This window comes from Microcaecilia unicolor, chromosome 5, assembly GCF_901765095.1.
Source record: "Microcaecilia unicolor chromosome 5, aMicUni1.1, whole genome shotgun sequence".
NCBI classification, from domain to species: Eukaryota; Metazoa; Chordata; class Amphibia; order Gymnophiona; family Siphonopidae; genus Microcaecilia; species Microcaecilia unicolor.
The window spans coordinates 322587305-322609306 of NC_044035.1; the positions used below are offsets into that span (position 1 = coordinate 322587305).

General features: G+C 41.7%; 1 protein-coding gene across 1 annotated transcript in view; it reads right to left on the reverse strand.

Moving 5' to 3' along the window:
- PEPD (peptidase D) overlaps window positions 1–22002 on the reverse strand; it is a 422604-nt gene that overhangs the window by 293155 nt on the left and 107447 nt on the right. Inside the window, exons 8-9 of the mRNA XM_030204435.1 lie at window positions 8643–8718; window positions 2805–2851 (exon numbers count right to left, since the gene is read on the reverse strand). Coding sequence (XP_030060295.1) covers window positions 2805–2851; window positions 8643–8718 — 123 coding nt within the window. The remainder of the gene's footprint in view (window positions 1–2804; window positions 2852–8642; window positions 8719–22002) is intronic.

Consider the following 22002-nt stretch of genomic DNA (forward strand, 5'->3'; position numbering starts at 1 on the left):
TGCCTCATGGCAAGGCCCCTGGCCCACATGGCTTTACTAATCAGTTTTACAAATGCTTTAAAAGGACTACTGGTGAAGCCTTTAACCAAAATGTTTAATAGTCTGCAGGAGGGTAATGAGTTCCCATACCCATGGCGTTTAGTGGGAGTTACTCTGATCTTAAAACTGGGAAAGAACCCAACTCAGTGTGGATCTTGTCACCCCATATCAACAACTGGGTTAGATTACAAAGTTTTCACTAAAATCCTAGCCAAACGTTTACAACCCTTTATCAAGAAACTAATACAAGATGACCAAACGGGCTGTATTACAGGACAAACATTTGATAATATTAGGAGAGTATTGCACATTATACACACTGCTAGAGGGAACGGAGCCCCAGTGTTGATACTAGGGATTTATACGGAAAAAGCCTTCAATAGGGTATCACGGCCCTATCTGTTGAGAACTCTTTTGAAGGTGGAGACCGCAGGGAGGTTTATGACATGGGCAAAAATGATATATATGAAACCATTAGCTAGTTTGCAAATTAAAGGGGCATACTTTGACAGCTTTGAGCTAGCCAGAGACGCGATACAAGGATTTGCGCTATCTCCGTTTCTGTTTGCCTGGGCTATGGAGCCATTCGCCTTGAACATTTGGCAGATGGCCGATATCCAAGGTATATTTACCGAAGTTATATCAAACAAGATCTTATTATTAGACGATGAACTCCTTACGTTAGGGGACAGCACGAGTCCCTCCCTAGAGTAGTGTCAGCCCTAGCTGATTATGGGGAAGTGTCCAGGTTTAAAACAAATATCGCCAAGTCAGAAATTTTAAATAGTTTGATAGGCATGGAGGAGAAGCTATGGATACAGAGCCATTACCCCTTTCGATGAGCCACTAAAACCCTGAAATATTTAGGAGTTCAGCTTACGACAGACTGAAAGGCTCTATATGAGGTAAACTATCTTCTTCTCTTGAAATCATTGTGGGATGACCTAGAGAAGTGGGAGAATTTACACATTACCTGGTTAGGTAGAGTCCATGTGATAAAAATGATGGTCCTGCCCACACTATTGTACCATGCTCCCAATATCTATCTGACAGAGTTTTTTCTATCCCTGCACCAGAAAGTTTTCCACTATATCTGAAAGCACAACCTTATCTAACCCTTCTTTTAAATTGTATTTAACATCTACCGGACTTGGCGATCGTCTTTACGGTATTATGTAAGCCACATTGAGCCTGTAATGGGTGGTAAAATGTGGGATATAAATGTTACAAATAAATAAATAAACCTACCAAGGGTGAGGAGGTCGGTGATGTTTCACTTGAAATGGAAGGGAGATATGGCGGTTCGCAACTTTAAACACTATTATACAGTAGACCAAACGAAATGTTCATTAGCTTGGGAGAGGGATATATAGGAAAGCATAAGATTCCTTGACTCCCTCTGGGAAAGATTTGAACTCTAAAACGGTAAGTTAACCACTATATAAGCTTACCTTAACCTTCTGGGTAAAGACCCAGAATCATTTGTTCAAGGGTTGGCTTTAATTTAAGGCAACCCCAATAGCGGAGGCGAAGGAGTTTTCCCTGGGCCAAACGGATCCTAGGTATAAGTTCTGGGAAGCAGAGGGGTTGACATAGCTGGGGCAGCTTGTTGATGAGGGTGCATTGATAACATTCTCAGAACTAGAAGAGGAATATTGGCAAGTATGTGGAGAGAGAGGCAACTTCATTCACATTTGGTGGGCCTGCCCTAAAGTTCAGATTTTTTGGGACATGGTCTTTGGACTGATCACGGATATTATTGAGCTCCCCTTATTGAAATCAATGGATTGTGGGTTGCTAAACGTAAAGCCACTGCAGAGTATGTGAAAATATCACAAACTGGTTATTAACATCACAGCTGGCAGGATAGTCTTGGCAATGGCATGGAAACAAACAATCCCTACTCACCAGCAGCTCTTAACTAAAGTGGACTTTATCTGTTGCATGTCACATTGTCTGCTTTGCAACACAGATTGAGGAACTTTGTTAACTGGAAGGAGACAGTCTGTGAGAATCGTTGAGTACATACAGATGTGCATTACCCCAGACAGATTCTCTTGTATCCTTCTTTTGTGTGTGTGGGGGGGGGGGGAAGAGGAGGGGGAGGAAAAATATATCATGAGCTTTAGTTAAGCATTGTACCAAAGAGTGACGGTTTGACTATTTAACTATATGGATATCACGCTTTATTATTTGTGTTATAAACCATCATCTAAATAAAAGTTTCAAAAAAAAATCTCCCCCCACATTTCTCTTCTACCAAACTACAATTAAAAATAAGAAAAGAAAGGAAAAAAAATTCACCCTTAAGCATTACTCAGCTCCTTTTTTATCCGTGGATCAAAGTTCAAGAAGACATTGTTACCCTGAAGTTTCTCTTCATGTATTTTAAGGGACAAGGATGCTTATTTTCAAAGCACTTAGCAAATAGTAGCCTATGGAACTTTAAGTCTAAGTGCTTTGAAAACAAGCCCCAAGGTGAGCCAAGGACACAGAATCTAAATTTATCTGAAGGTCTAACTGAAATACAAACATAAAAATACAGGATGAAGAGAAAACAATAGTGTCTCATACTGAGGAATAGCAATGCAAGGTATAACTTCAAATACCACCCTAAGAAATTTAAAGTTGCCTTTGAAGGTTGCAATAAGTTTTTTCATCTCTGTTCAAGAAATTCATCCTCTCTCTTGGCTTTTTCTACTCTTTGCTTCCAGTGTGAAAAACACACCCTGCATGCTATCAGAGTTAGAATCAAGATATCTTACCTCTCCATTTCATATTCTTTCATTCCTACTTTCACAGCCTTCATAACCTATGGGACAAAGAAACAAACGGATTTCAATGAGAAGTCATCTTGGTGCATGAACATACTATATGGTTTCTTGCAGAAATTAATATATAAAAAAAACTTGCAAAGACCCTATATTACTTAGCCCTAAGATCGGTAGCATAGAAACTTGCTACTTTTTGGGATTCTGCCAAGTACCTGTGATCTGGATTGGCCACTGCTGGAAACAGGCCAAAAGGTCCATGTTGCTCAGTATCCTGACCCAGTAGGGAAATCTTATGTTACTCTTTGAAATGCATCAGAAGAACAAACACTTAAAGTTTCTCCAAGATCTGTTAAAAGCCTGTGCATGTATTCTAGTAGGTACTTCCTACTAAAATGAAATGTATTTATTTATTCACACTTACACAATACCACACTTCTGGCAAGTCACTTCACACTAAGAACAACAAATTCAAAACCGTAAAACACAAAACATATGGCATAATAAGTTAAAATAAAACCATCATCACGCCCACTGCCCAAAAATCAACATTTATAGCCACAACTAACCTAAGAAACATTTAAAAGGAAATTCTATAAAGTGTGCTAAGCGTTAAGCACCCAAAATCCATGCGCTAATGCATTATAGATTATCAACATCATGCTCGCTCTATGGCAGGTGTAAATGCGAGTGCCTAAATGCAGCAGTTAGATGTCTGACAGTATTCAATTAAGTGCAACGTATCTGGAAAATCTAAGGGAAGCTGGTAAAAGTCATCAGGAAAGTAATGATGCAAATGGAAGTACAAATAGCCAATACACTAAAGTTGGGGGACAATACTTTTTTTTTTGTTTAAAAATATATCAGTGTTATGATAAAGCACAAAAGTAGCTTTGTCAGACTCTAGAAAGAAGGGGAGAAATATGTAGAAGCTGATAAAGACAAAGTTGTACACTGCCTTGAGTGAATTCCTTCAAAAAGTAAATAAATCCTAATAAATATATAAATTAAATAAAGTGGAATTGCTGAACAAATATTTCTGTTCTGTGTTCACAAATGAAGGGCCAGGAGTAGGACTCCAGAAGACAAACACAGATAGGAATGGAAGAGAGGTAGACCCTGTTCATGAAGAGCTAGCAACCAAAATAAAAATGAAAAAAAGGGATTGGCTTGATAAAATACATCAAAGGGCATGAAACTTAGGAAGTTCTGGTGGCTCCACTGTCTGATCTTTTCAGTGGTTCTTTAGAGTCAGGAGTGGACCCAGAGGAATGGAGGGCAAATCTGACCCCTCTCCACAAAAGCAGAAGACAGAAGTTAAGCAGTATAAATCATTTAGTCTGACCTTGTAGTGAGTAAACTACTGAAAACCATTCCTAAAACAGAAGATGGTGTATTTTCTGAAATCTAATGAATTGCCAAATCTAAGGCAGCATGGTTTTCTTAGATGTATATTCATCAGAAGACTGTGAATCATTTCTTTGACTTGGCGACCAGAGAACTGGATCAAGGAAGAACCCTGGATGTGGTATACTTAGATGTCAGTAAAACCTTTGCCACAGTTCTGCATAGGCAATTTATGTTTATAAGTTTGAACACCCTTTGTATGGGCCCTAAAGTGGCTGACTGGGTTAGAAATGTGTTAAGTGGGAGGCAACAAAGGGGTAGTGGTAAATATCAAAAGTTTTGAGGTTAAGGATGTTACCAGCAGTGTGCTGCAGGGATCTGTCCCTAGTCCGGTTCTATTTAACACTTTTGTGAGCAATATTGCGGAAAGGCTGTTATACAAGGTCTGACATTTTAAAAGACAAAGGGTAAGGGGTCAAGGACTTGATATACTGCCTTTCTGAGGTACAACCAAAGCAGTTTACATGTATTATATGCAGGTACTTTCTTTGTCCATAGAGGACTCACAATTTTAAGTTTTTTGTTCCTGGGGCAATGGAGGGTTAAATGACTTTCCGAGTCACAAGGAGCTGCAGTGGGAATTAAACCAATTCCCCAGGTTCTCAGCTCACTGCATTAACCATTAGGCTATTTCTCCACTTAACAGAAGCCATGGAAGGTGTGAACAATTGCTGAGGGACCTAGCAATTGAAGAATCCTCTCGAATTTGGTAGCTAAGATGGAAGTGGTGTGGTAGCCATGTTAATCCACTTTACAGGTAATAAACAGAAATAAAACAAAGCAAAGAAAAGAAAATAAATTGGTATACAAACAAATTCAGGGTCATGCATGAGACCTGAAACAATTCAAGAGAGCAGTACAACTTAGGAGGTGAATTACTTTTGTACATGAAAGAAGAGCATGACCTGGGAATGATCATATCTAATGACCTTAACATAGTCAAATGTAATCCCTTGATTAAGTGGCTAGGCGGCTGCCTAGAGTAAGCCCAGTGGAGTAGGGACAGGGGCACACAATCACACTTATTGGCTGAAGGACAGTACCAGTACTAGTTTGCTCCAGGAGGCTGAATAATTAGATCAGACTTTTACTTCACTCCACACAAATAACTCGGTCATCTCCAGTCTTATCTGAACCATAACTCCCTAGTGTATTCCTCAACTGATTAACAGTTGCACAGTATATAACCAGTGGACAACTGTTTACAAAGTCTCTCCTTCATCCCTCCAATAGTAACTTCAATGTTTAAATCAAGTCTCCTACCACAGGGCGGTAGAGGTCAGTACAGTTCACAATGTATTTCCTTAAAATTATCAGTGCTGTTTGCAGCTTCACACTTAGCAGGCAGTTGATAAGGGACACAGTGGTTCTGCTTGAAGTTATCTTATCTTGTAGCAATCCTTTTATTTTACAGGATACTCCTTGAAAATCCTGACAACAAATCTCCTTCCTTCTGCTCTAGATGGTGCTTGTACCATGGAAGTTATGTTCAGGGCGCATGGTTGATATAACAAATAGGCTCAAGTAACTCCTTTTCTTTCCCTGTGACTTAAGGGTTGAGGGTTTCCCTGATCCTCCACAATGAAGCAGTCAGCAACCCTCTTGATTCTGAGGCTTGCCCTCTATTTCTTCAATGCCTTTCTTGTGCTAACCAGTGATAGTATAGCAGGACCAATATACTTTTCCTGAGTCTTACATTTGCTACAGGTTTGTCAAGGTGGCCTATCTCACAGACTATGGGGTCAAAGGTGGGAGAGGTAACCTAAGGCACTATTTAGTGGCAAGGGGTCCCATTTTACAGTCATAGGATGATCTCTGCTGCCACCACGACCATTCTTATAATTTCCAAAAGCTTCTACCCTTTCTTCTGCCTTCTTCTGAAAGGGTTCTGTCATTTCCTGCTTGTTTGAGAATAAGGCTGCCTGACTGAGGATGATGTATTACCCTAGCAGCCTGAAATATGAAATAGTGACAATAGTGAAAAAGCTGACACACTGATACACTGGAAACAGCTCTGAGGATCCAGACAGTTTTATCAGTGCTGAATTTCTCATGATCTTATACAAACAAGTATAAAAAGCAACACCAAAGGTCAGAAAGGAAGAGGCCAAACACAACTGGGCTGTAGGCCAGCTGCAAGGAAAGGGTTAAAGAATACAGGGGAGGGAGGGGGGTTGAAGGGGGAAGGAAGGCATAAAAGAGGGATAGCAGGTAAGGAAAGGTCTTTCGGGCGGGCATCAGCAAGCCAGAGGAGCTGACCCAGCCACCCACCGAGAGTTAGGGCACAACTGTCGCAGCTGGGCGGTTAAGGACAGGGTGTAGGTAAAACTACGAGGGGGGGGGGGTACACAGCGTGTCACCACAGAATGGTTCCTTGGGGGCGGGGAATAATGGCCGACATTCAAGGTCGAGTGCAAGGTCAAGACTGGCAAGGGGCCAGATCGAAGTTCACTTAGCTTGATCACATTGTCTAATGGCTTAAACGGCCGGGAGGCCCAGAGATTATGCAGGGTGTGTCCTTAAACGAGAGGCACCCTAATCGGGGGGTGTACTTTGACGGCACACCGGCAGAGCGATAAAACACGAAACAAGTGACAAGCTGTGTACCTGGGGGTCTTCCTATGAGTTGTAATGCGATAGGAAGTCATGTCATTTACAACAGAAGTAAATGCGATTTATTGAGATGTAATGCAAAGTGCTTGGCTGCGGCCATAATAAATTCCAAATTTGTCAAAGAAGCGGCTGGTCCTGTTTCTCCTTATTGGTGGTAAAAGAGTGGACGATTGAGCAGTGCCGAATGCCCCAGTTGAGATGCTTTGATGCATAGTGACAGGAATGGCTAGCAAGAATAAAAAAAAAAAGCAATAGTGTTCTCTGTATGTCTCTGGTCCTTCCTGAATAGATTATACCCCGGTATAACTATATCTCTGTGGTGCAATGAGAGTGATCGGGGGAGGGGGGTCAGTTTCAACTGAAACCAAACTGCAAATTTCAGTTGCTGGTTCAAGTTTTGGTTGAAACCAAAACACCCGGTTTCAGTTGGCCACTAGACACCATCTCTGCTCAGCAGCCTTTGGAAAACCACCTCATGCTCCAGGAAGCCACAATACTCTTGATGACTATCTGTGCAGCTGTACATTCATCTCCAGGATGCAAGCCTCTCTGCTTTAGCCTTTACCCTTAACCGGGAGGATTGACAAACCATCCCTGCACGTCAATATGATTTGCGCTCTCTCTGAGCACCATTTATACTTAATATGTTCAGTGGTATACTAGCAGTATCATTCATGCCAACGTGGACGAGTACTTCTAACAACAGTCAGTAGGCTTGAAGAGTTTCGGAAAACTCTCCATAACATCTTGAATCTTGGTATGAGGCAGACAGTACATTGCCTGGAACATCATGTCTGGTTAGCAGCAGGACCAGCGTTAGGTGGAAGGCAAACAGGGAAACTGCCCTAAACCCCCAGAGCAAGGCCCAAGCCTGCTTTAAGCTGAAGGAGGCACAGCTTACAGATAGGTTATGGTGCCCTTCCTTAGTTGCTGTCCTGGACGCCCCCTTAATGTTTACCCCATACTTAGTTAGCAAATAAATACCTCCATACCCCCCCCCCCCCCTCAGAAGGGAATCACCAAACTTCATTGCCCATCACTTCCTAGTAGTCACCGATTCAGCTACTTTGAGATTTTGGGCTCTGGTTCCTCCTGTTCTTGGATGTTCTCATCTCTTCAACTTCCAGGGCTGCATGTCATTTCTTCAGTTCAAAGGAAGATGGAATCAGAGGTCTAATAATCTGTGTCGAGTACTCAAAACTACACCTTGGTACCAATAGACTCAGATATTTTAGAGAAAAGCATTTAACCTCAGACAGAATCATACACTACTGAGGTTATAATGTATCCAGATGTCTAATAGGATTATACAGGCTGCTCAATATATTGTAATCGCTATTGAAGAATGCAAAATTTTACTCTGCTTTCACAAAAGCAAGAGTTGTGAGTCTTGCATCATACTGCATGCTTCACCTATACTAACTGTGACCAAAGGCCAGCACAATCTTTTGTACTTCTTCCAATAAAATAGCCTCCGTATGATCACAAGTCATTTTTCTCATAAGGATATAGCGCAATTAATTTTATAGAGTGCAGTGAAAAACAATTAACAACAACAACAAAATCCTACTGTATGCAATGGTTCCACCATATAACTTTACATCTAGACATGCATAAAAAATAATCACATTTATAACCCTACTATATAGTTAATATTCTCCAACCCACATGAAATGTATATTTTGTGCAACAAATATATCTGACTTTCATATAGTTTCATTAGTGCTTGGTAAATATAAAAAAACAGATTTTTCAACATTTTATTTATTATTATATAAGGAAAAAGTTATTAGAAGTTTAGTACATCTTTACCTCTTTATGAGCTTCACTGGAGATCTTATTGCTATAGCGCATAACTTCAAGCTCCATGTCTGTCTTAACAACACGGCTTTGAGAAGTAAAAAAAAAATAAAATAATAATAATAAATAAATTACTTATCACAACATTTTCCAGTAAATCAACCTGAAATGTAAAAGGAATTTAAGAGAAATCACTGAACAAATATTTTTGTTTGGGGGGAGGGGGAGAGAAAAGGGGATACTTTAAATGTACCTCAGATAATAAACAATCACACAAATTATGCTATCACAAATGGGTTTGGATTGTATGTACAAATAAAAACATTTCATTAGCCTTAATAAAGTCAACTGTTAATCCTTCCAAATCAGAAAATTTCAAGGAACCTCAAAAAGCAAAGATATTTCCTGTAAGCTGGTGTTCTCTGAGGAGAGCAGGCCACTTTATTCACACATGTGGGCAACGTCATCCAACGGAGTCCCGGTGTGGATGCTAATTTGCTAGCACTAGAGAAAGTTTTAATGGCATCCCACTGCACCTGCATTGGTGCCTTCCCACCTGATCGAGCGTGGGTCCCTCAGTCAGGTGAAAAGCATAAAAAGTACAACTAAAAACAACTCCTGGTGAGGTGGGAGGGTATGTGTGAATAAGCAGCCTGCTGTCCTCGGAGAACACCAGCTACAAGCAAGTATCTTTGCTTTCTTTGAGAACAAGCAAGCCACATTATTCCCACATGTGGGAGTCCCTAGCTACCAGAATAACCAAAAACAAGAACGCTAGGATAATGGAGTCTCGAAACAATGAGACTGTAATGTCAATCAACCTGAAAGTATATACATACTAGCTGTAGGTGCAGCCTGGAACAGATCAAAACAGGGCCTAGGAGGGTGGATTCTAGACACCGAACAAATTCTGCAGAACTGCCTGTCGAAACAGACTGTGGTGTCAGGTGTCCTGATCCAAACAGTAGTGGGACATAAATATTGGACTGAAGATCAGATTGCAGCCTTGCAAATCTCCTCTATGGAGGCTGAAGTCAAGTGGGCAACCAATGCAGCCATGGCTCAGATATTGAGAGCCATGACACAATCCTCAAGATTCAGCCTGGTTTGGGTATAAGCAAAGGAGATGCAGTCTGCTATTCAATTTGAAAGTGTGCATTTGCCGATGGCCATCCCCAACGTGTTGGAGGTCAAAAGAAACGAAAAGCTGGGTGGACTGTCTATAAGCTGTAGTCTGCTCCTGATAGAAGGCTAAGGCTCAATTGCAGACTAAAGCATGCAGTACACATTCGCCAGGATAGGGATAAGATCTGCGGAAAAATGATGGCAGAACTGTTGGAATGTATTGTATTTTACATGCATTGCCTGTCACCTATTATTTCTCTGTGATTACTCTGTGACCTCTGATGTGAATTGTTTAGAGAGGTCACACAGCTATGTAACTTCCTGTGGGGGTTAGATGCAGCACATGCAGCACATGGAGCACATGGAGCTCATGATCTCTCCTAACCTGAGAGGATCTATGGTGGTGTGAGCATCCATTACCATCTAAGCACATGGAAGGAGCTGATAATACAAATGTATAGTAATATGTATATATAAGCCTGTCTGATTATAATCAAACTACAAACTGTGAGTAAACAGATGTTTTGTTACTTCAACTTTAAAGTGACTCAGCAGTGAATTATTCAGGGGTGAATGAGAGAGAGATGAAGAAAGAAATTAACATTTCTAAAGCTGAAGCTGTGTGTACTAAAATCTGCTAATTATTTACTACAAATAATCCAACAAAAGGGTTATGGGCCCAGGGCTCAGGAATTGAAAAAGAAGAGAAATATTACCAGGCAGAAAAAAAGGCCACATTTTTCTCTTAAGTTTTAAAGGAAAGATTCAGTCTGTCTCTCTCTTCCCCCACACAGCAGACAGAAGGCTAAGAAAATGGCTGAGGGAAGAAATTCACCATTTTTCTATTCTCTCAAGGTGCCTAGATTAACTGAGTTTAATTATCAGCAGTGGGAACTAAGATTCATATGTCTCCTTCGAGCAAAAAGATTAAATATATGCTTAGACCAAGACAGAACAGCTGAAAATATGGCTGAATGGGACAATGCAAACTATTATGTGAAGTGCATGCTTTTGGAAGCTCTCTCAGAGAAACAAGCCATATTAGTGGAGGGAAAAGATACACCAAAGGACATTTTATATAAACTGAGAACTATGTATGCAACTACATATGCAAAGCAGCAACCAATTTGGCTGGCAGAGTTGAATGAAACCAAATTAAGGGATAAAAGTAAATGTAATGATCACATTATGCATCTTATGTCTTCATTTCAAAAGTTAGAACTTTCTGGAATTCCCATGTGTGATGCATTGAAAAGAGCATTTCTTTTTACCTCACTATCAAAGAAGTTTGATGTTTTTAGGTCTGTAAATGAGGCCATTGAAGGGCAATCTTTTGAACAGACAACATCAAAACTAAGGCAGGAATGCATAATAAATGATTCTGAGGAGATGTGTTCTCAAAGCAAGTCAGAGAGAAATGAAACAAATTTCTTGGCAAAGAACAGAGGAAGGCGGAGCTATGGGAAAACTCCACCCAAGGGCAAGCTGATTTGCTACTCATGTGGAAAGGAGGGACATGTATCTAAATGGTGTAAGGAAACACAAAACACTCCCTCTAGCTCACCTAAGCCAATGGAACTAAAGAATTTTCAAACCAGGAAATGTATGAAGGACAAAGATAAACACAAGGGCTTTCTAATGGCAGAAAAATCTTTGACTATGGTAAATAATAATTCAAATGAAAGTACTTGGATTTTGGATTCGGGGAGCACATGCCATTTAACCAATTGTAAGAATTTCTTTCAGGAAATGTGTCCAGAGGAAGGTATTCTTAAAACTGCAAACGCAGGGACTGCTAAGATCCAAGCAAAAGGTATTGGATTCTTAAAATGCAAAGTGTCTAATGAAGTTAAAGAAATTCCTGTAAGTGATGTCTTGTATATTCCCCAAGCAGTTTGCAATATGCTTAGTGTATCTACATTAGATAAGAAGGGATTTGCGATTCATTTTGAAAACAGTAAGTGCACAATCTCTAAAAATGATGAAGTGTATGCTGAAGCTTTTATGCATAATGATGTTTATAAACTGAGCATTTCAGGTGAAGCCTCACATATGGCGCAAGTAAGGAAGAATGATGGTAAATGTAGTCTGGAAATCTGGCACCGCCGCCTGGGACATCGTGATTCTAAGGTGATCCAGGATCTTTACAGTAAGCAACTAGCCACAGGCATTCAGATAAGTGCAGATGCTGGTAAAATGGAGAAATGCATAGACTGTGTTACTCAAAAAGGTGTGAGACCCTCATTTCCTGCATACACAGGAAATAGGAGTAATAAAGTACTGGACTTAATACACAGTGACTTATGTGGACCGTTTAATATCCCATCATTGGGAAATAACAGATTTGTGCTAATATTCTTGGATGATTTCTCTAGATATTGTGTGGCCTATTTGCTGAAAGAAAAAAGTCAAGTCACAGACATGCTGAAGAAATACGTAGCCATGGTGAGCAATAAATTTGAAAGAAAACCAAAGGTTCTTCAGACCGACAATGGTGGTGAGTTCACTTCACAAAGCATGCGCACATTTCTAGAACAAGAAGGCATTCAGCATATCACAACAGTAGCTTATACACCAGAGCAAAATTCTGTTGCAGAGAGAAAATTTAGGTCACTTGTGGAAATGACCAGATGTATGCTGTCAGATAGCAATCTCCCTAAAAGACTATGGGGGGAAGCCATTCTCACAGCAGTGTACCTACAAAACAGAATGCCAACTAAAGGCGCTGAGCGCACACCACATGAGACATGGCATGGTAGGAAGCCAAACCTGTCACATATAAGAACATTTGGAAGTACAGCATATGCTCATATACCAAAGCAAAGAAGGCATAAGCTGGATTCCACAACAGAAAGGGGCATTTTAGTTGGCTATACTCCAGGACACAAAGGATATAGAATTTTGAATCTGAAAACTGGCATTGTTGGCATAAGACATGTTACATATTTTGATGAAAACAAAAGGGTTGATAAAGGCTGGATTATCCCAGATGAGCCTTATCATCCAGAATATGAAACTAGAACCATAATAGACATGCCAGTGTATATAAATGCCATACCAAGGCAGATGTCTGAAAGCAACTCACCTGTATCTAACGAGGAACAGGCAGAGGAAGCAGACACAGAAAGGATCATTGAAGAAGACAGTACAGTTGGAGAAGGGGAATCAATTGGAGAAGGACTCTCAGATATAGAGGATGCAGAAAGGTCAGACCAACCTGTAGTCAGACGCTCATCCAGGGAAAACAAAGGTGTTCCACCCCCAAGACTGTCTTACCTAACAAAGTCAGCAGAAGCTCAAGAGCCCTTAACATGGGATGAGATTGAGAAAATGCCAGCAGAAGAAGCTGCTGAATGGCGTAAAGCTGCACAAGAAGAAATTGATGCATTGGATAAAAATAATACTTGGATTCTTACAAAATTACCTCCTGGCAAGAAAGCTATAGGATGCAAATGGGTATTCAAGTTAAAAAGGAATGCACAAGGAAAAGTGGAAAGGTATAAAGCCAGATTAGTGGCAAAGGGATATCTTCAAAAATATGGAGAAGATTTTGATGAAGTGTTTGCACCTGTAGTGAAACACACGACAATCAGAACACTTCTGAGCATTGCAGTCTCAAAAGGCATGCAAGTCAACCACATTGATGTGAAAACAGCGTTTCTTCACGGAGATATAACTGAAGACTTGTACATGGAACAGCCAACAGGTTTCATAAATACAAAACAAAGACAGCTAGTGTGTAAATTAAACAAAGGTCTTTGTGGATTAAAGCAAAGTGCAGAATGTTGGAATGAAAAATTGCATGAAATATTGACAAATTTGGGATTTAAGCAAGGTGAAGCAGATAAATGCTTGTACACTAGGTGCACAAATGGACAATATGCATACATTTTAGCTTTTGTTGATGATCTGCTCATTGCAAGCAAAAGTGAGCAAGAGTACAAGGACATTGTAAAGTGTTTAAACCTCAATGTTGAGATAAAAGAACTTGGTAATGTGTCATACTATCTTGGTATAGAAATTGAGAAACAAAATGATGGTTCTTATCTTCTAAGCCAGAAGCAGAAAATAAATGAGCTTATTGAAAGTTTAGGTATGCAAGATGCCCAAGTTGTAAGCACTCCCATGATCACTGATTTTCTGAAGGATGAAACAGTAAGAGAACCTTTACCAGATAACATCCAATATAGATCAGCCATAGGTAAGCTTTTATATCTAGCTACCACATACAGGGCTGATATAGCAAATGCAGTAGGAATTTTGAGCAGAAGGGTCAGCTCACCTACCAAATCAGATTGGACTGCAGTTAAAAGGATGGTAAGGTATTTAAAGGGTACCATTGATTGTAAATTAAAGATTTCAGCCAATAGTAATCCAAAACTAATATGTTACTGTGATTCAGATTGGGCAGGGGATCATTCTGATTATAAATCCACAAGTGGATATGTGTTTATGTATGGAAATGTACACATTTCATGGGCCAGTCATAAACAAAGTATTGTGAGTTTGTCTTCTACAGAAGCTGAATACGTGGCCGTATCAGAAGCGTGCAGAGAACTGATGTGGATTGAAAAAACTTTTGCTGGATTTTGGAATAGCTGAAAAGAGACCAATCCAGATAATGGAAGATAATCAGAGCTGCATCCGACTGTCACAGAATGACAAGGTTCAGTCACGTACCAAGCACATCGCAACGAAATACCACAACGTGCGAGAGTTGGCAAAAGAAGGGGTCATCAGTCTACACTATTGTCACACCAGTGAGATGACAGCTGACATCATGACCAAACCGTTACCCAGAGAACATTTTGTGAATCTGCGTATAAAGCTTGGACTTTGTATGAATAAATAATTGCATGACAGTTATGCATGAGAAGGGGTTTGTTGGAATGTATTGTATTTTACATGCATTGCCTGTCACCTATTATTTCTCTGTGATTACTCTGTGACCTCTGATGTGAATTGTTTAGAGAGGTCACACAGCTATGTAACTTCCTGTGGGGGTTAGATGCAGCACATGCAGCACATGGAGCACATGGAGCTCATGATCTCTCCTAACCTGAGAGGATCTATGGTGGTGTGAGCATCCATTACCATCTAAGCACATGGAAGGAGCTGATAATACAAATGTATAGTAATATGTATATATAAGCCTGTCTGATTATAATCAAACTACAAACTGTGAGTAAACAGATGTTTTGTTACTTCAACTTTAAAGTGACTCAGCAGTGAATTATTCAGGGGTGAATGAGAGAGAGATGAAGAAAGAAATTAACATTTCTAAAGCTGAAGCTGTGTGTACTAAAATCTGCTAATTATTTACTACAAATAATCCAAATAAACAATCACACAAATTATGCTATCACAAATGGGTTTGGATTGTATGTACAAATAAAAACATTTCATTAGCCTTAATAAAGTCAACTGTTAATCCTTCCAAATCAGAAAATTTCAAGGAACCTCAAAAAGCAAAGATATTTCCTGTAAGCTGGTGTTCTCTGAGGAGAGCAGGCCACTTTATTCACACATGTGGGCAACGTCATCCAACGGAGTCCCGGTGTGGATGCTAATTTGCTAGCACTAGAGAAAGTTTTAATGGCATCCCACTGCACCTGCATTGGTGCCTTCCCACCTGATCGAGCGTGGGTCCCTCAGTCAGGTGAAAAGCATAAAAAGTACAACTAAAAACAACTCCTGGTGAGGTGGGAGGGTATGTGTGAATAAGCAGCCTGCTGTCCTCGGAGAACACCAGCTACAAGCAAGTATCTTTGCTTTCTTTGAGAACAAGCAAGCCACATTATTCCCACATGTGGGAGTCCCTAGCTACCAGAATAACCAAAAACAAGAACGCTAGGATAATGGAGTCTCGAAACAATGAGACTGTAATGTCAATCAACCTGAAAGTATATACATACTAGCTGTAGGTGCAGCCTGGAACAGATCAAAACAGGGCCTAGGAGGGTGGATTCTAGACACCGAACAAATTCTGCAGAACTGCCTGTCGAAACAGACTGTGGTGTCAGGTGTCCTGATCCAAACAGTAGTGGGACATAAATATTGGACTGAAGATCAGATTGCAGCCTTGCAAATCTCCTCTATGGAGGCTGAAGTCAAGTGGGCAACCAATGCAGCCATGGCTCAGATATTGAGAGCCATGACACAATCCTCAAGATTCAGCCTGGTTTGGGTATAAGCAAAGGAGATGCAGTCTGCTATTCAATTTGAAAGTGTGCATTTGCCGATGGCCATCCCCAACGTGTTGGAGGTCAAAAGAAACGAAAAGCTGGGTGGACTGTCTATAAGCTGTAGTCTGCTCCTGATAGAAGGCTAAGGCTCAATTGCAGACTAAAGCATGCAGTACACATTCGCCAGGATAGGGATAAGATCTGCGGAAAAATGATGGCAGAACGACTGGTTAAGATGGACAGGAGTGGCCTAGTGGTTAAGGTGGTGGACTTTGGTCCTGGGGAACCGAGGAACCGAGTTCGATTCCCACTTCAGGCACAGGCAGCTCCTTGTGACTCTGGGCAGGTCACTTAACCCTCCATTTCCCCATGTAAGCCGCATTGAGCCTGCCATGAGTGGGAAAGCGCGGGGTACAAATGTAACCAAAAAAAAAAAAAAACTCCAACACGACCTTAGGAAGGAACTTAGGGTGCATGCGGAGGACTACTCTGTTGTGATGAAACTTAAATGTACGGTGGGTGAACTACTAGGACTTGGAGCTCACCGAACGCCACCAGGAACACAACTTTCCAGGTCAAAACCCTCAGATGGCAGGTATCCAGAGGCTCAAAAGGAACTTTCATCATTTGGACGAGGACTATGTTGAGATCCCATGACACAAGCAGAGGTTTGGTATGGGACTTAGTCAACAACAAACCTCTCATGAAAAGGACTTGCCCCTTACACGCCGATAAGCACCAATTGCACTAAGATGAACCCTTACAGAGTTGGTTTTCAAGCCAGATTCAGAGAGGTGAAGGAGGATTTCAAGCAGTTTTTGTGTAGGGTAAGAGAAGGGCTCTAGGGACTTGCCCTCACACCACACAGCAAACCTTCTCCATTTAAAAGAATAACACCTCTTAGTGGAATCTTCTCTAGAAGCCAGTAAGATATGGGAGACACCCTCAGGAAACCCAATGGATTACAGTTCTACATTCTCAACTTCCAAGCCATGAGTGCCAGAGATTGGAGGTTGTGATGCAAGAGGGAACCATATCTGCCGCGCTCAATAATGAGCAATCACGGTGTCTGGTCTTCTCTGAGTTTCAACAAGGTCTTCTCTATGAGAGGTATGGGAAGAAATGCATACAGAAGTCCTGTCCCCCAATTCAGAAGGAAGGCATCTGCCCTAGTCTGCCTTGTGACCCAAGCCTGGAGTAGAACTGAGGGACTTTGTTGTTGAGTGGTAAAAAGATCCACTGAGGGGGTGCCCCACTCTCAGAAGATCTTCCTAGCTATGCCCATGTGAAGAGACCACTCATGCGGTTGCAATATCCTGCTCAGTCTGTCTGCCAGGTAGTTGTTCTTGTCAGGAAGGTAAACAGCAAGGAGGCTCATCTCATGAAGGACAGCCCATTGCAACATAGCCACCGCTTCCTGACACAAGGGGTAGGAGCCTATACGCCCTTGCTTGTTGACACAGAACATTGCAACCTGGTTGCCTGTCTGAATTTGGATAATTTGGTTTTGGAGTCGATCTCTGAAAGCCTTTAAAGCTTTCTAAATGGCCTGTAGTGCGAGGAGATTGATTTGAAGATTATCCTCCTGCGCTTACCCTGAGTGTGAAGCCCATCAACATGAGCTCACCAACCTAGGTTGGATGCATCTGTTGTCAACACTTTTTGATGTGGTAGAATTTGGAATGGGAGGCCCAGAGTCAAATCGGATCGGAACATCCACCAGAGAACGGCGTGAGCATAACTCTGGTGGGATGCGAACAACATCTGTTAGGTTCCCTACGGCTTGAGACCACTAAGAAGCTAAGATGCACTGGGCTGCTCTTAAGTGGAGACATGCCATGGGAGTGACATGCACAGTGGAGACCATGTGGCCCATCAATCTCAAAATTTGCCGAGCTGAAACCTGCTAGCTAATGCAGACCTGCAAGGCAAGTGCTACCAAGATATCCACTCTTCCTAGAGGAAGGCAGGCTCAAGCTTGTCCAGTGTCTAGCAGAGCGCCTATGTACTCCAATTGACAAACTGGTTGAAGATGGGATGTGAGATCATTTATAACAAACCCCAATAGTTCTAACACCTGAATAGTCATCCGCATTGACTCGTTTGCCCCCAAACTGAGTTGTGTTCTTGACCAGGCAACCATCCAGATAAGGAAACACATACACTCCCAGTCTGCATAGATATATTGTGACTACTGCCAGGCACTTGGTGAAAACTCTGGGGGCAGATGCTAGGCCAAATGGCAGGACACAACACTGGAAGTGGTATTTCCCTACTCGAAATCTGAGATACCCAGTGGCGTACCAAGGGGGGGGGGGCGGTCTGCCCCGGGTGCACGCCGCTGGGGGGGTGCCGCGCGCCTGTCGTCTCCGATCGTTCCTTGCTCTCTCTGCCCCGGAACAGGTTACTTCCTGTTCCGGGGCAGAGGGAGCATGGAATTAGCTAAGTCGACAAGCGCGCGGCAGCCCCTCCCCCCCCAGCAGGTAAAAATGCACCCGGGGGAGGGGGGCTCTGCACTGAGTGTCAGCCACCCTAGTAACGCCACTGGAGATACCTCCTGTGACTGGGAAGTATTGGAATGTAGGTATAGGCATCCTTTAAATCCAGACAGAATAGACAATCTTTTTCTTGAATGAGAGACAGAAGGAAATCATCCTGAACTTTATACCAGAAATTTGTTCAGGATCCTTAGGTCTAGGATAGGCCGGAATACCCCATTTTCTTGATCACAGGGAAGTACCTGTATTAGAACCCCCGCCCTTCTTCCCCTGGTTGCACGGGTTCGACCACTCGGGCCTGTAGAAGGGTGGAGATTTTCTGTATAAGTACTTGCTTGTGCTGAGAGCTGATATAAGATTATCTCAGTGGGCAATTTGGAGGTCATTAATGCCTCAACATAATTCAAATTAACTTCTAGTCAAACAAAGATTCAAAGACACTAATTATCTTCTTCTCTTTATATATTGTTGTTTCAAATGTTGTTTACTATCTTACTTTTAAACTGTATAATTGTACTTCATGCACTGTAGCCTTTTCTACAGATTGTGTAAGCCACATTGAGCCTGCAATTGGTGGGAAAATGTGGGATATAAATGTATTAAATAAATAAATACAAAACCAGTGAAAGAGTGCCTCTGGAGGAGATTTTTGTTTCTTTTGAGATGAGGGATCAGATGGTATTCCATGATTCCTCTTCAGAGAAGTAATGTGGCTCTGCACCCAATTCCCATCAGTGGTCCCAGTCAGACTCCTCTTCCTCTTGAGGATCAAGAGACTGGTTCTGAACCAGCCTTAATCTAGTGGAATGGCATCCACGCTCTGAGGTGCACTGAGATGCAGCCCTTCCCTCAGACTCCATGAAAGTTTCGTCCCCTGATGTCAGAGGGGGTACTGCCTGCTCAGGTCTCAGCTCCAGCACTCGGATCTGAGCACTGGTATCGATGGATCCTCAAAGAGGACCTGGGGCTGCTCTGCTGAGGGCATAAGTGCCCTCGATGCCAAAGCATGAGTGCCCTGCAGCAACTGTGCCAGCTCTTCTTGAAGCATGCTCCGGAACCGCTCTTTTAGGGCAGCCATTGGTAAAGGCATAGGCATGGGAGCTGGGGCAGAGGCAGTCTGCAAACCGGTGGCAGGGACCTGGCTGCTCACTAACTGGTGCATCGGCATCAGTTCTACAGAGGTGGAAGTGCTCCTCTTGATGCCGGCGCTTCTCAGGTATGAGTATCCGATGCCCTGGTGCTCCAAGCACTGTGCATCAAGGGGGATCGATGCTTGATCTATGCTGGATGCAAAGAAAAGACCCTGAAAAAACTACAAACGGCATAAAACACTGCCACTTGGCTGATTTACAGCAAATCCCGCTTTGACACAGCCACCCCACTACTCCGAGCATTACAATGGCTCCCAGTAAAAGCACAACTAACATTCAAGCTATGTACACTAGTATACAGAATGCTTATGCTTCTTGGGCTTCCCCTGATGCATAGAGGTTCGATCCCCTGATGCCGAAGGCGAGAACGCTGAATCCGAGCGTCGGTCCGATGCTGAACGGTCCCGGGGCCTGCTAACAGCACCCAGTGTTGAGGCAGGTTAAGACCCACTCGATGCCAGTGTACTCCCAGTTTTAACTGGTGTTGAAGCAGCCACTGAGGTTGATGCCGCCGATGACGAAGACAAGGGTCCAGCCTTCAAACAGCCTAAAAGTTACGCCTATTGAGCCAGTTACACTCTCTGTGTTCTAGCCTGCATATTAAGGCAAAGATCACAAACTGAGGGGTCATGATTTGGCCCAAGGCACCCAATGCACCAGTTGTGTGGGTCCGTCCATGAATGAAATAACACAGATACATTGAAGCACCACTTGAAGCCACTGGGGGTCCCCTCTTAGACGTTGAAAAAGAATCTCGGCTAAATTAAACTCCTCAATCTTGAAGAAAAAAAAAAGGGCAAAAATTCAAATTGAGGTCAGGGTTGCATCCTAACAGCATAAAATGTATTGTACTGTTTTGGGATCTTGCAAGGTGCTTGTAACCTTGATTGGCCACTGTTGGAAACAGGATGCTGGGCTTGACGGACCTTCGGTCTGTCCCAATAGCCAACACTTATGTACTTATGAAAAATAAAGGAAACAAGAAATGCAGAAAAAAATCTAGAAGAACTATAAAGGAATATAAATTTTTTAAAAAAGGAAGAATTATCCACATACAAAGGCACTCCCGAAAGCGAAACGAACACAGTGTGAGGAGAGTACCACACAAATGTGTCCTCTCAGCTCCGCAGAAAAAGACAGACTGAGGGACCCGTGCTCGACCATCGGGCAGGAAGGCACCAACCCAAGCTTGGTGGGATGCTGCTAGAACTTTAGTGCTAGCAAATCAGCATCCACACAAGGGCTCCATTGGATGACATCACCCACAGGTGGAAATAATGTGGCCTACTTATTCTCAGAGAACACTAAAAACGTTTGAAAAGTAAATTTATAAATCATTTATGCACAAAAAATGCTGAAATACACTTGTAAATGGCCTCTTATAAAATTAGGTCATGCCTGAAAGTATGTGAGGTGTATCCAGCACACACTTGTAAGGTAGACATGCTCACAGCTGGTGCAAGACTACTGGACGCCCTAGAAGATCCTTCAGGCTTACACCCTTGACAATCTCAATTAACCTAAGCTCACTGGCTCCTCCCCTTCCAAAACTGTTATAATTAAACTCGCAATCATTATCACGCTACAACAAAATAATTATGACTGGACATATTTTTATATATTAAAATTTTCTGTATGTAAAAGTATGTGTTGACAGTTCTTTTGAGTTTGTGTATCCATCAGGACCTTTGCTTTCCTTTGACTGCAACTGCTTTTTGATGCGCAGAAAAATTTAAGTGCCGAGAGCTATTCTATAAAGGTCATTTTCACATTTAGGCATTTGCAATTTGCTTTATGACTCACAGTTCATTTACTATTGATGTATGTTTTCTGGCACTAATATGGATGTGTTTAAATGTAATTACAGCTTTGCCTTAGATGCTTGAATTAAGCTAGCATTGAACTGTTACTTTCTTACAACTTTGTATTCCAATTGTATCCAAACACAAATTTGAATTAAGCTAGCATTGCATTGTCCATTACTTCTTATAATTTAGTATGCACATCCAGGCATTGCAACGAAACATTCTTAATGATTCATACATAGTTAATTACATTCTTGAGGTAACGCCTCCATTTAATTCCGTCTGTGTTTTAAGCAACCACCATTTTTGCCTCTAAGCAAAAATTATGTTTTTCACAATCAATAGCTTTTTTTTTTTTTGACACATGCATTTTCTCATCGCATCAACACTGATGCGTCTAAATGTAGTTACAGTTACGCTTCATATGTCTGGCACAAAAACCCATTATTTGGATTTAGTCTGCACTTTATCGCTCGTCACTTCCCCACAACTAGGTGTGCACTTTTAGGTATTATTACAGAATATCTTTAACAATTCATGTGTTATTACTCCATTATTTTGATTTTGACATCTCTTTAAGACCCATCAGCTATACGTTGCTGAATGCA